Below are 14815 nucleotides of genomic sequence, written 5' to 3' on the forward strand. Positions count from 1 at the left end.
TTACTCTGAACTGATAGAGTAAAAGTTATACCGCTTTTTAAGTAGGGAAAATCGTGGGAAGTAGCTTATCATTCAAACAGAATATTGTAAGTTGCTTTGGAGAATGTGTCAGGTAAATATTATTATTATTATTATTAGTTTCACTCAACAGTCTCACCACAAGGAATCAACTAGCAGGACAAGCAGGAAAGCAAGACAAGGAAAAGGGAGCCATGCCTGTGACCTGAATGTATCACATCAGCACAAATTTAGCTTTTTTACAACTTCATTGCGTTAATTTTCTGATTTTTCTAATTTTCTACATTCTTAACGCGAAGAGATGCCGTCAGTCCTGCAGCACTCGTGAGAAGCTGCACAAGATTATTATTGTTTGTACAATAAGCACCTGAAATAGCAGTACGTGTTACTTGTTGAATGTGTATTTGTTGGAACACCTTCACTGAGAATATATCGATACTGCGGCGTGCAGCGCTCTGGGTTCGGATGGGGCGAAGAAGGACACACAGGCAGTATTCATGATAGACATTTTATTAGAACACTTGCACACAGGGAATTTTTTTTTTTTTTTTTTTGGAAAATAATTCTCTCAAGAGCCCCTTTTCCTCAGGAACCTACACCTCAAGCCACTCTTCCCACTGCCAGACACAAACACCCCTTTATTTTCCACGTAAGTCCTCCCAGCGGTTGATCATTTTATTCCCATCTTACCCATAATTCAACTATGTACATTAAACACAGTTCCCGCTCAAACTCTTGACAGTTGTTACAATACTTCACTCATATTAGTGCATATCGTATATTATCTACACAGATTCACTGCTTCTAATCTCATTTCCTTAACGTCATCTTAAATAATGCTGTTTAAAACACATGTTTAAATATATTACAGTATTGGATAATTGTTTTCAGTTTAGCTGATGTTTTGTGTCCAAGTTGTAACTATACATGTCTGTCCATCAGTAAATTGTAAACTGCACAGTGGACTTTGTGTGATACTCTACCAACTAAGTCCTCTAATAACATCACAGTATTATATTGTCACTTTTGCTTGATTTTGTATAACGACATAGGCACCTGTGACGTGTTTTAGAGCTTTTTTTTTCCCAGATGGACACTGTAACGCTTCGCACAGGATTCTCATCAATGCGGATATTTCAATGCGAAGCCCAGAATTATTTCGTTGCAACAGCAGCTATAATCAGATCACTTGTTATCAGAACTTATCACTGCATTGAAGAGAAAACGCCTTTCGCGCAGCGCTCGGTTAGCGCTCTGACGCCGAACTCAAGCGCGTGTCTCGCGGATCGAACGGACCACGTAGTCACGTGACTGCGGGATATTTCTCAGGACGAGTCAGGGGCTCATCCGGGCATCTAACGGTTAACCAAGTGACCGATATGTAACAGTTGAACAGCATCACCTGATGGACACTTGGTGGAACTGCAGCTCAAGCGTCGACTATAAATATACTGTACAAAGCGACGTACATCTCAGAGAAAATACACTTTGAAAATACAATTTGTGCATTACATTAGGAGAGAGATACATAGTTGCAGACGTTTGATTAAGTAAACTTAGTTTCTTTCCGCTAGTTTATGCACCGGTCCGATGTTCATCGCACAAGTGGGTGCATGATGATAAAACTCAGAATACACGAATCCTGATCACACACACACACACACATTTTCAGAACCGCTTGTCCCATACGGGGTCGCGGGGAACCGGAGCCTACCCGGTAACGCAGGGCGTAGGGTCGGAGGGGGAGGAGACACACCCAGAACGGGACGCCAGTCCGTCGCAAGGCACCCCAAGCGGGATTTGAACCCCAGACCCACCGGAGAGCAGGACTGTGGTCCAACCCACTGTGCCACCGCACCCCCCAATCCTGATCACGTTCGTACAATTTTTTTTAAGGTACACAAACATTTACATACAATACAGGAGTAGCAGCTGTGTAAAGGCTTTTTTGGGGATGATCATAACGTAAAGTTATGGTGCATGAACATGAGCTGGAGAGATCATCATGGGGCGAAGTGAGTCCGGAAAAGGTGGGTTTAGTCTTAGACCCTTCTTGAATGTTGACAAGAGTTTCAGCAATTCTGAGTGAGAGGGGGAGGTCGTTTTACCACAAGCCAAGGGAGCCAGAACTGAGAACCTTTGTGCTTTACCTTTCGTTACTCATTCATACAGCAGGCCGGGTTATTCTTACTGTATCAATTCAGGGTGGGATTCGAACCCGGAACCTTCAGATTATAACAGACCCGACTCTCTGCTGCCCAGTGTTAGACAAGTAACATTATTTAATTCCAATTTATTATAATTACATAAAATTTATTAAACTGTTCGTCTTCTACAATAAATTATGATATTTAAAATGGAGACTAAACTGTGGGGACTAAACCGCTACTAAACAATTTGCGCACATTTCAAGATATGCTACACACCTTAATGCTGAGAAATCACAGTAAACTCGCAGTACCTCGGTGACAATGACAGGTTGCAGCACGACTTCCCAACATGGTGCGGAAAGTGACACGGGCGCGCGCGTGCAACTAGCACCCCCATCTCCCCCACCCCTCCCCTCCCGCCAGCAGGTATTTGTGCGCATGCGCGGAGCGACGAGGCCGGAATGCTCGCTGGAAGTGTGGCTGTAAGAGGCGAGTAGTGCGGCCGGACTGGAGCGGACTGGCGTGAACCACCGGGAGTCTTTTCTCTTGGTTTTCGTCGTTAACACCGCAAAGCCTGTAGGTGTGAGACGTTTGGACAGTTTTTTGAAGCCGAAAGCAGGAACGCCATGACGGAGCCGCAGTCGGCGCTGTTGCTCAGGAGGCAGCTGGCAGGTAAACGAGCGCAGTTAGCACGGAGCTAACGGAGCCAAAGGAGGATTGAAGGAAGGAGCGCGGCGCTCTAGTCTACAGAGTGGTCCTCCAGCTGTCTGTGCTCGGAAACTCGGCCTGAACGGCTTGCCCTCACTCACCTTAAGCCAGTTATAACACCGTTTCTTTGTGTTTATTACGCTAATGATTATGTCGAGTGGTGAACGGGAGCCCCGGGTCGCTCGTCGCAGCGGAGGAGGTGTCCCGGACGGGAGCGGCTCCTGCCCGCGGGCTTCTCTGTCACCGCCGATGTGTGTCTTCGTGTTTAAATCGACTTGCTGAAATGTGTATTAAAACGGCGGTCGTTGTGACCGGCCTCGGCGGGCCTGTCCGCTCGCTTTTCCGTCTCTCCCGCACAGCTTTCGCTTCCAATCATGCGCTGTGTGTGTCTGCTCTCCTAGGCTAATGTGGTATATGCGTATTTAGCCTCTTGAGCACTTCTCGAAGCACTGCAGGACGGTCGAGGTTTGAAGGTGACGTGCTGGTGTGCCCTGGACAAATGTGCGGGAGACCGAGACACGTCCTGCCCTTTGTTTCTCACACAGTCGCTCGGTAATCGGCCCATGTTCATATAAAGAACGGCTGGTGTAAAAGCGGAGTTCTTCGCTCTTTTATTTCATTCACGCGTTTAATTTGGATAACAGTAATAATACTAGATTGCGCTGTGGCATTTTCTAGCGAAAATGTAGAGGTTATTTTCACCCCCTTTTTTTTTTTTTTTTTTTGTCTTCCCCCTGCTCCCCTCCCCCGTTGTACTAGTCGCCGAACCCTGAATGACAGCTAAGCTCTGCTAGCGGAGTCGGCGGGGCTCCAGCGCGCATGCGCACATGTGCGGGTCCCCCCTCCCCTCGATGTGCGGCGTGGCCTCGCGGCGGAAGCACCGCGCGCACCTCAGTAACGGTCCTCGCGTGAGCCCTGCAGTAACAGCGCGCGCTCACTACGTCGGAGGAGCTTCACCCCCTTTGAACCACTTGCTTGTGGTTCTTTAAGCTCCATCCGGCCCCTCCGCCAGAAGTGACATTTGCCCGCGTCGTTGTGCGGAACACAGGTCCTGACAGGAGGCCGGAGGCTGTTCTGTTTTTGTCGTTACCGTTCACCTCTTCTTCAGCACTTTGGCAGGTGAATTAGTTCTGCTTCCGGATCGTGAACAGTCACAGTGTGTTAAACATTTGATACAGGTCAGGAGGAGGGTATTTTTTGTTGCCCCAATACAGGCCCAGTACTTGATCAAGGGCACTGTGGCAGGAGGCGGGGTTTACATTTAGTAAAAGCTTCTTTGACTTTGTCCGAAGGGACTGTACATCTCTTAGAAAATGCAGTTTGTGTGGAAATTGTACTGTGTGTACAAATAATGGATTTGAATGGGCAAAGCTTGGGATTTCGGAACACGAGCCCTAACTTGGCCTGCTGGTTCCGAGGTTCTGTTGCCTCGTTGGCTTCATACAAGCACCGCGATGCAGCGTTGACATAACATGACTCAAAGGTGTTATTTGTGTGGACGGGGAGCAGTGAGTAATGCAGTGCGGTCGTCGTCGTCCCCCCCCCCACCTTTTTTTGGCAAAGGGCTTCGTTTTTATTCGATATACTCCTATACTGCTTCAAGATTGTCGGACTGCAGCTCCGCGTCTCTGGTATTACCGCCATCTCGGAACTGGCCGAACTGACTGATGATGCTTGTCTGTTCTTTTCGTGACGTATTGTCCGAAACGCAAGCGATTCGTGGTGGTAAGGTTTCTGAAAGGTGTGTACTGTTAAGCAAGTGTGCACTCCTAACATCTGTAAGAGGGTATTAAAAACGCTTAACAATTGCCCTATATAGAATCACCCCGTGTTCTTTGTTGATGGAGTGCAGTCTTGTGAGGGCACGGCGTCAAGTCGGCAGCAGTACCGTGCCGCGGTCCTCCGGAACCGTTTACATTCCACTTTGCCTTGGCAAGATCGTGGCATTTCTTCTTGGAGTTGTGGTGTTAAAGAGCCAGTATCGTTTCATTCTCTCTGTCCTGAACATTTAGACCTTTGCCTCGAATAAAGTGGGGAGGGGAAGTTAGTGGGGTCTATTCAAATTACATGCTCTGCTTTCCTCCCGGAAGAATTGCTGAAGGTTTCTTTTTTTTTTTTTTAAAAGGAAACAGTTTGTCAGCATCAGTACACATATCAGAAGCAGTAAACTACCTATCCGTGGTCTGTGTGTAGTAGAAAGAAGGTGTGTTCTTAGGCTTCCTGCCAAGTCGTTGCGGGGTGTAGTTCACCTTTTTGCAGGGGTACGGGCTGGAACCGCTTTCAGGTTACTCTGGCATACATATACGTATTTCCCTGACATAATGGGGTTAATTTGTTTGATCAAATTACCCCATTAGTCGAGTTCATGTTGTGATGGACTCGCATTACTATTTCACCTGGGGCGAAAACAGTAATCTGTTCCTAGTAGGAAAAATGTCATTTGAAATATCAGGCCAAATGGTATATTGTTGGTTGGTTATATTGGTTAATGGTTATATTGTATAAAATTTGTTACATTGCAAGTTAGAAATAATTTTGTAATGTTTTCATTATCAATAACCGCTTGTCTTGCGCTCTAAAGCATAGGCTGTGAGGCAGGGTGTACCCTGAATGGAGACATAGTGAAGATTTGACACTCAGGTTTCTGATAGAAAAATAAGAAATCACAGGTTCACTGTTTGTGTTTCACTTTACAAACCATGCAGACACTGTGCTGTCATAGCAGCTGTTTAGCTACTAATGAATGCTTGATCTTTGCTGTAGTACCTAGAGCAACCAACTAAAATAGATTCAATACCATAGTTAATTCAGCAGATGCTTTTCTCCAAAGCAACGTACATCTCATAGAAAAGTACTTAGTACCTTTAATATCTTTAATACTTCAGTACACAGTACTTAGTACATACATAATTAAATTACTGCTTTGGGGGGACTCCAACTCTTTGTAATGCTGTAAACTACTTTGGAGAAAAGCATCAGCTAAATAAATTAACTATGGTATTGAATCTATTTCAGTTGATATGTATGTTTACATTAATCAATGATTGTGATTGTCAACATGATTGGAAGTAGCGCTTCCATTTTTACTTGGCCTACGCTATAATTGTGCACAGTGAATGAAGCTGTGTGATTTTCTTGAACGTTCCCGTGATTGTTTGTTCCCTGTTTTGCTTTGTTGAACGACTGCTCCATACAGATAACTGAGGGCTGGAGTTGTTGTAGGTAGTCACATATAGAGGGTTGACTGTGGTATTTGTCGATAATTGCTGAAGTAGTTTTTCTTGACTTGGTGTCGCAATGAGTTTGGGTACTTTAACATGTTGCTCTACTTTGCCATGTGCATGAAAAGGTCAGCAATAATTCAATCCCATGTGATTTCAGTATCATTAGTGGGGTTTAGTGGAAGCTCAGGGTCCCCTCCTTTCATTGGAAGATAAGTGAGTTTCAGTTTTTCGTGTGCAGTTTGTGTGTTGTGGTTATCTGCCTCATTTTAAAATTTTACCATTACAATAAATTTCAATTTTTAATGTATTTATGAAGTGTATGGAAATACAGGTGTCTCATTATATGGACATAACTCTTTCCTGAAAACGGTTGATACACATTGAGTCTGTTAACCTGGAGGTCCTTTCCTATTGTTTTAATTGGCAGGGCTTTATGGACATGCCCCAATATTTACACACACTCTCTCCAACAGTCTCAAGAAATGGTAATCGGAACATCAGGATTATAAGATGTTAAACTTAATTTAGTCATTTCCTTCTTGATTTGGGCAGAAACTTAAAATTGTAAATTTATTAATTTAGCCAACACTTCTCCAAAGCAGCGTACGTCTCGGAGAAGAAAACAAAAAGTACATTGCATCCAAATCTTTCTGTTGATGTAAACACATGATTGTTGCATACAGTTAATTTGCAACATATGACCATATAAACTAGTGTTCATAGCACAAGTAGCTGTATGTAGGCTTTTCCATTATTAAACATAACAAGCACTTACTAGATTAGGTGAGAAGGTTGAAATAGGTGAGTTTTGAGACACCTCTTAAATGTGAAAAGATAAATGAACAGAAAACATTTTAAAAAAATCTGAAATAAAACAACTTGGAAAAACTACAAAATTAAGGAGGGGTTTTATGTTAAAGTCTGCAGCTGATTGGCTCATGACTACAAAATCATTAGGGAAACGTGTTCCCTCAAACACCCGAAAGAGTGTGTAATACCGGGAGCAGTCGGTTTGTATACTGAACTTGGGTAGAACTTTTCTAGGGCTGTTATACCTATACCGGTATATTAAAGTAAAACGGTAAGCTTTTTCTGGTACTTTGAATTAAATTTAGGTAAACCATGCAAAGTTATCTGCTAAAGCCATATTCCATCAGCAAAGGTCTCCATAAGACAACAAACATCACTCTTACCGATGGTGTAAACGGGCCACCCTCTTTTCTCTTCTGCGAAGTTTGTTCTCCTGAAAGGAGAAAAACCTGGTGTACCATGGCAATCTTTCCAGATAGCACTAAGCTTGTAAGCAGCTTGCAGGAGCTTTCAGGCCTGTTGACGTGAAAGCATTCTTCTCAGCCTTGGAAATGGCCATTGTGTCAGTCTGCTGTGGTGTTTTCATGTTAGTAGGAGGTGGAAGAGTTCGCAAATATGACTCGCGTACAATACGTGTTTGCCTTTGGGTGGGGCAACACAGAGCCACTGTCTTCAGGTAAGGGTCCAGTGACATACAGTGTCGTCCTCTACAAATGTAAATAGAAATACTTAGCAAAATATTATTGTAAAGCATATGTGGCACAGTGAGTAGTGCTGTTCTGGGTGCTCTTGTTTCCTTCCATCATCCGAAGATATGTTTCAAGCAAAGTGGTGACTCCAGTTTCCCAATTGTGTGTGTGCGTGCGTGCGCGCGCAAGTGAGTGTATCGATAAGTGATTGACTGTAGCTAGTGTACTGACTCTAGCAGTGCAAGTTATCTTGTACAGCTGGTGGATGGACGCTGGTCGAAAGAGGGCTGTTTGGACCCGTATGTCTGAGGCTCAGCCTGACGCCAGCATGGGTCCATGTCTCAACAGCAGTTGGACCAGCAGCGAAAGTGATCTTGATGCACTCGCTGTCTGTGCCTTCAACAGTTTATCTGCTGAATAATGGAAGACATCTACTCATGTTAATGCTGATTTACCTTCTGTTTGCATTTGGAATTTTGCTGTACAAGAAATCCATAAACATCCTGGTGAAGGTTGGAACTTTTGTGATACTGAACATAAAAATATTTAATGATTTACAACAGGTGGTCCCCGATTTAGGATGGTGAGTTGGCGATCGACATTCGGTAGAAACTGTACTTTGATTCAAAGCAATTTAAAAAAAAAAAAAGCGATCTGCATGTCCCATTCTGTGACACAGAGGTATGTATTACGTGTATTAAACGCATTTTCGACTTGGGATATTTTCGAATTATAATGGGTTTCGGCGAACGTAACCCCATCGTATATCGGGGACCACCTGTATTACGTTTATGGACAACTGTCAACCCTTAGTTAAAAGGTGACTTTATTAAAAGTGACTTATTTGTGCATTGTTAAAATTATTCAGACATTTATACAGCTCTGTAATTTTTACTGGAGCAATTCAGGGTAAGGATGTTGTTAAAGAGTATTACAGGAGAGCTAGGATTTCACCCTTGCCTTTCCTTCTGGAAGGCGATGGCTCAGACCACTACACCTCCTGTTGCCCCACAAACTAATGGCTTGCTCCACGGCCTCACTTGAACATTTGATACTAATAAATATGTGGCAATTATTACACCGTTGTCCTGTTGAAACCCCTGCGTGTGTACTGTTGTTTATTCGAAGCTGAGCTCTTAAGTTGACATTATGGTGTCAGTTTGAATAATTCAAACATCTGATTAACACTTTGTAACAGCTACTATTCCTGAAACATTTTTGCTGACCTTAGCATTAGAGTTATTGCTCAGTTGAAACGATTATGGTGGAGCACAAGCTAAATTGGTACTGAGCCCTGTGGTTAGTGTTTGTAACGTATTTAAAAGGTGTTCGTTCATGAATAGTGTGGTGCATACAATTAATCAAGTATTATTGCTTAAGCTATGAGCTGGAATAAAGGCCAGCATTCAGAGGGGGTTCCAGCTGATGAGGATCACAAACTGCCTTAAGGAGTTTAAATGGCTTTGAGAGGGTTTTTTGGTCATCTTAAACTTTGAATTTTTAGAATGACCTGGTTTTTGGGTTTGGCTCATCTCTCCTTTCCCTCTTGTCTTGTATCTGCATTGGGGAGGGAAAAAAAAAACTACTTTTACTGCATGGTGAAAGCTGCTTAGGATGACTTTCTTCAGATGTTATGTGATTCCAACACTGTTTGTGACCAATCATGGCCAAGTGTTCACAGCCAAGAGCGAGTACTTGGGGTTGTTTCCCAAAACCCGTGGCCCCGTTCCAGGAACTTTTCCTGACTCACACTCTCTGTGATCTGAGGTTTCTCGAGAACTTAACTGTTTGCTTGAAGCCACATCTGCTCAGGTACACTGGTACAACTGGGTCTTATTTTCTTTGCTTAAAACTGGCACTTTTTTTGGGTCCCCTCCCCTCAGTGGGCTTGGCCTTCATAAAAACAACCCCTTACACTCCTGTCAACACAAGATCATTCAGTCATTTAAAGGTCTTTGTGGGTTTTACACTTGTTTACCAGGATATAATTCCCTTAAATCTTTCCCTGTGGGAGTGTGATGTAATTGGGTGGAAGGGAAAGTTACTTCCCTTGTGTCTTTTATGAATTTTCTGAATACTTGAAGGGGAGGAATGATCTTTTATTGCTACCCGGAGGTTTTTTGAAAAGCAAAGTAGGGAAAAGAAGAATTCCCCCATGTTTAGTGATTGATTGTTGCTACCGGTTTATGGGATAGCATCTGACCTTTACCCCTAATATTTATTGGGTTTTCTATATAGAGGGTATAGTTTTATTTCTTTCTGGGGCCTATGAATAAGTTGTGCTCCTGAGATTTGCCCGAGTGAGTCACACCTTCACAGCCGTCCGTTACTCTGCTGAGGGTGATGGTGCAGGACAGGACGTCACAACAATCACATCGTGGTCACAGTGGGAGGACTTCTTTTTTTGCTTACTGTTTTCATGTCTTCGTCATCAAAGAGTCATGGATTGCTGCTTTCAAAGGGTTCTGCCACAATTTCAAAAAAAAAAAAAGAAAAAAATCCAGTTAATTTGGTCCCTATTTGAAATGTAAACTTTTTTTCATGGCCTCTTAATACATGGATAAACTTTGAGCACCCCCCAAATTTTGATTGGCAGTGTCACTAAAAAGTATTATTGACAGGCTTTTAAAAAAAAAAATAAATAAATACACTGAGGCTCTCTCGATTTATAGCCAGGGAGGTCACCAGGAATTTTCTGTTTCTACACACAGGCTCACTAACTACTGTGTTGCACCAACACAACGTTGTGGCTGGAGCTTTGAGGAACAGCAGACCTCTGTTTTGCTAGACTGTCTCTTGTAGAGCATCGAGCATCAGCAATTCATGGTGCCTGCTGCTACAGAGTTGAGAGCCATCATTTTAAATTATTCCAAAATGTGTTGCAAAGACGAACTGCATATACTCTTGCAGAATTTGTGAGCTGTTCGGGGGGTGCAGTCTTCATGGAAATCTGTTGTGAAATCAGTGTACCGACACAAAGCCGGCTCTGAATCCCCATGTTTCTCCTTTCAGAACTGAATAAAAATCCAGTTGAAGGATTCTCTGCCGGCTTGATCGACGATAATGACCTTTACCGATGGGAAGTTCTAATTATTGGCCCCCCAGACACACTATAGTAAGTGTTTGCTTGTTACTCTCAATTAACTATGCATGCATTACATGTTTTGTTGATGGTTTATTGATTAAACCATTGTTTACAGAATGATTTACAGGAAATGTTGTATATTTGTTTCCAAATTGTCTGACACACACACACTGTCTGAAACCGCTTGTCCCATACGGGGTCGCGGGGACCCGGCAACACGGGGCGTAAGGCTGGAGGGGGAGGGGACACACTCAGGACGGGATGCCAGTCCGTCGCAAGGCACCCCAAGCGGGACTCGGACCCTAGACCCACTGGAAAACAGGACTCGGTCCAACCCACTGCGCCACCACGCCCCCCATTGTTTCAGAATTATATGATAAATTTATATATTGAATTTTTTATGGTCAATTGGTTCAGTAGAGACTAATATTTTGGAGGAAAGAAAACAAACTAGGTATCAAACACAACTGGGGCTGGAATTCTGTTAACTTGTTTTGTTCATAAGTAACTTGGATTTACCTGTAACTCTCAATCATTTACAGATGTTGAGCTCTAAACAGTGTAGAAGTGCATTAAGGTCAGCAGCATTCTGTTGCTACTGACAGACATCTATTAGCTTGACAGAAAAAAAAAAAAAAAAAAAGGGCACATCTCTTCTGTTACAATAGAAATTAATTAAAACATTAATTTTAAAAGGTGTGTAGCATGAGCTGCTGTATTAGGACAACAGTTGGTTGATTTAGGACTTTGACAAGTATTAACTAATGACTGTTAATGCTAATTTTTTTTTTTTTTTTTTTAAAAAAACAGTGAAGGTGGTGTGTTTAAAGCTCATCTCACATTCCCCAAAGACTATCCACTCAGGCCTCCCAAAATGAAATTCATCACTGAAATATGGCACCCGAATGGTAAGTAATCAGCCATATTTTTATGTGAATCACTTGTATCTCTTTTCAGGACAGAATTTGTAGTATTTTTAGTACAGAAAGTAAACATTACCTTGTCTGTGGTTTTTCCCTTCAGTTGACAAGAACGGTGATGTATGCATTTCGATATTGCACGAGCCTGGAGAAGATAAATACGGTTACGAGAAACCAGAGGAACGCTGGCTTCCAATTCACACTGTGGAAACCATTATGATCAGTGTCATATCCATGTTGGCAGACCCGAATGGAGACTCCCCTGCAAATGTAGATGCTGCAGTAAGTCTGCATGTGGCTTAAGGCCCATTACAATAATGTACCTTTCTAACGAATTTCCCATCTATACTCATTCTCCGTTTAGTGGACACAGCGTGCTCCTGAAAATCCGTCTCATTTAATTTTTAAAGCATCCATTCTTATTTAATGGATCAAGTTATTCCTCGCACTTCCATAAAGTTAGAGATTTCCCTGACAAAATGCTTGACTTTGTTGAGGACATCGACTCTTCCATTTGAAAGTGTGTAACACTTAGACAAACAATGATATTGACTGCTGTGAGTTTTGTCTTCTGGATGACTTTAACTATCTGTGTGGTTGTCCGCCTTTGGTCACTCTGAGGTCGGTGAGTCTTATTAACTGGAGCTGGTTTTCTGCATGTTGAGATGCTCACCTTAGTGGCTCATGCTGACATGCTCTTCGTGTCAGTGTGCTTTCTCTTTCATGAGGGATATGTTCGTTCATATGTTATTTGTGGCATTTTTGGCCATGACATGATTTCTTGATGTAGCTGACAGTTCTCTAACTTACTGACTTTCCCATTTGTACAGCTGGTTTTTTTTTTTTTTTACTTGAGCAGTTTAGGGTTAGTACTTTGCTCAAGGATACTGCAGCAGGAGGTGAAATTTGAAATGGGACCTTTGACTGCAATGCAGCAGCTCCAACCACTGTGTTGGTTCATCATAATGAAATGACACAATGTGAAATAACAATGGTAAAATGAAAACCTATGATTTGCATCCACTTGCTGTGTGAAGAAGCATCTAGTCATAAGTTACAGAGACAGGAGGAGGAGGAGGTTAGTGGAGTAATTTGTTGTGTTGTGGCAGCATAGAGCAGGATTCGTTTTCTATTCTTGCAGAAAACATGTATGCTGTGGAGGGAAAACTCCCCGCTACACAGAGACATTTGACAGGAGAGTTTTCTGCTTACTGAAGAAACGGTATAAGTTTGGTCAGTACACTACATTCACATTCATTTAGCTCATGCTTTTCTCCAGAGCAGCTTAATGTGTTAAGCTACTTAGGAGGATTTACCCATTTATACAGCTGGGTAATTTTTACTCTCAATTCAGGGTAAGTGCCTTGCTCAAGGGTACTACAGCAGGAGGTGGGATGTGCACCTGGGTCCTGCAAGTGCAAGGTGGCAGCTATAAACACTACCCCACCTGCTGCTCCCTGTGGCACCTTACATTAAAATTGTCTGCTATTGGAGAATGAGTTGTCTTATCCGTTACATTATTTTAAAATGCTATAACACTGGCTGGGGGAGGGCATACTTGGAAAAATGAAACGCTTCTTTTCCAGAGCAGACTAGTGTATCTGTTACGTTCCTCCTTCCAATGTGCACACCTTTCATAGAGAGCAGTCCTGCACTGTGTATTTTATTCTGAAAATATGTTTGTGTTGTCTTGCAGAAAGAATGGAGAGAAGACCGAAACGGTGAATTCAAACGGAAAGTTGCCCGCTGTGTAAGAAAGAGCCAAGAGACTGCCTTTGAGTGATACGTGTTCTGCAGCTTGTAGCTTCACTTTTTTCAGGGTATGAACATTTACATGTTACTTTCAGAACAAGTCAGTCCAACAGCACCAAACAGGTTTGGTGTGTGCGTGTCCACAAGTGCACGCATTCCGATGTAATAAAGAGCGTAACTATCACCATATGAGGCACAATACCCAGAGTATCTGCTGACCAGTCGATTGTGGTGCAAGCTGTTTGTTTTACCTTTGTGTTGCTCCAAAGCATTAATCCACACATACAACAATATCAACTGGCTACGTGTTACTTTCGCTGCCTGTATATTGGTATTTTGACTTGATGTGAGGTTCTCTCTTGATTACAAAACTCATGAACAGTGTGTACCCAAAAATGAGGACTCGCTGTGTATTTTTTTTCCTGCCCATAGGATGTCTTGTTTAGCAGTGCTAAGTTAAGTTTTTCCTCTGCTGAGTGTTTTACGCACCTAAATGTGAGCTTTTTGGTACCTTCAGCTAAGTATTCTCCCATGGACGGACTGTACTGTGCATAACTAATACAATTTATTGGCTTTGTTCACAGGTCTCCAATAGAGAAACATGGCACTGTTTTCCTGCGTTCTACCCATCTCTTGCCGGAATTGTCCTTATTTAAATGTTGGCAAACACAGGCTTGCAAAATGGGCTGAAAAAGAACATACCAGTCATTATTGATGCTGACATGGAAGGCCTGGCATGTGCCAACTTTAAAAAAAAAAAAAAAAAAAAAGTGACAACACACTTTTTGAAGTCGAACTGCTTCAACCTTCAGGAAGAATTGTAAAGACCTGTACATAGCACAAAACATAAACCGGATAATATATATACTGTTCATATCCATCCAGCCACACATATAGCACCAAATAAGTAGAGCTTCTGTAGTTAGAATATGAATCCTGTAAATTCTTGAAATTTTTGTCCTTCCTTCTAAATCTGTTCTTTCTCTGGTGTGAGCTATTTCTGTTACAGGTTGCTTGGGTAAGACTTGTAAAAGAGTGACTGGGATATGTTTTGGCTTTTTTTTTTTTTTTTTTTTTTTTCTCCCCTTCTTTTTCTCCCCTTCTTTCTCTCCCCTTCTTCTTCTCCCCTCCTTTCTTTATAATGGTATCCCATGACAGATGAAACTCTACGATCTGAAATACCATTGCAAAAGGCCCGAAGATTAGACCAGGGCTTCTACACCTTTTCTTCATCTTAAAAACTGTATTTTGCAGGGGGCAAACTTAAAAGTTGTGAAGCATGTTTGCCTTTTTGTTTTATTTTAAAAATCTCCTCTTGCTTTCACTCATTTGGTTAAAACTGAAATGTAAGTCAAGCAATTACTTAATCTGTTTAGTCTTTTAAATCCAAGGTACTATATTAGGAAAAGGGTTGTTAAGTAGATGATTGCACTCTGTGTGGTTTTGTTTGGGGTGCATT

The 14815-nt window shown here is 42.4% G+C and overlaps 1 protein-coding gene across 3 annotated transcripts; it reads left to right on the forward strand.

Moving 5' to 3' along the window:
- The first annotated feature begins 2607 nt into the window (after nt 1–2607).
- ube2g1a (ubiquitin-conjugating enzyme E2G 1a (UBC7 homolog, yeast)) lies at nt 2608–14126 on the forward strand. Of its 3 annotated transcripts, none has more exons than XM_018742160.2 (6): nt 2608–2657; nt 10612–10714; nt 11495–11592; nt 11708–11886; nt 13301–13424; nt 13941–14126. In XM_018742160.2, exons 1-5 carry the CDS (start codon nt 2630–2632, stop codon nt 13385–13387), a joined length of 495 nt encoding a protein of 164 aa, XP_018597676.1. In that variant the 5' UTR covers nt 2608–2629; the 3' UTR covers nt 13388–13424; nt 13941–14126. The 3 variants fall into 3 exon arrangements, with proteins under 3 accessions (XP_018597676.1, XP_018597675.1, XP_018597677.1); XM_018742159.2 differs by having other exon boundaries at nt 2615–2840; XM_018742161.1 differs by lacking the exon at nt 13941–14126 and adding an exon at nt 12746–12837 and having other exon boundaries at nt 2615–2840; nt 13301–13377.
- Nucleotides 14127–14815: the final 689 nt, after the last annotated feature.

Source organism: Scleropages formosus, chromosome 25 (assembly GCF_900964775.1).
Source record: "Scleropages formosus chromosome 25, fSclFor1.1, whole genome shotgun sequence".
In the NCBI taxonomy this organism is placed as follows: domain Eukaryota; kingdom Metazoa; phylum Chordata; class Actinopteri; order Osteoglossiformes; family Osteoglossidae; genus Scleropages; species Scleropages formosus.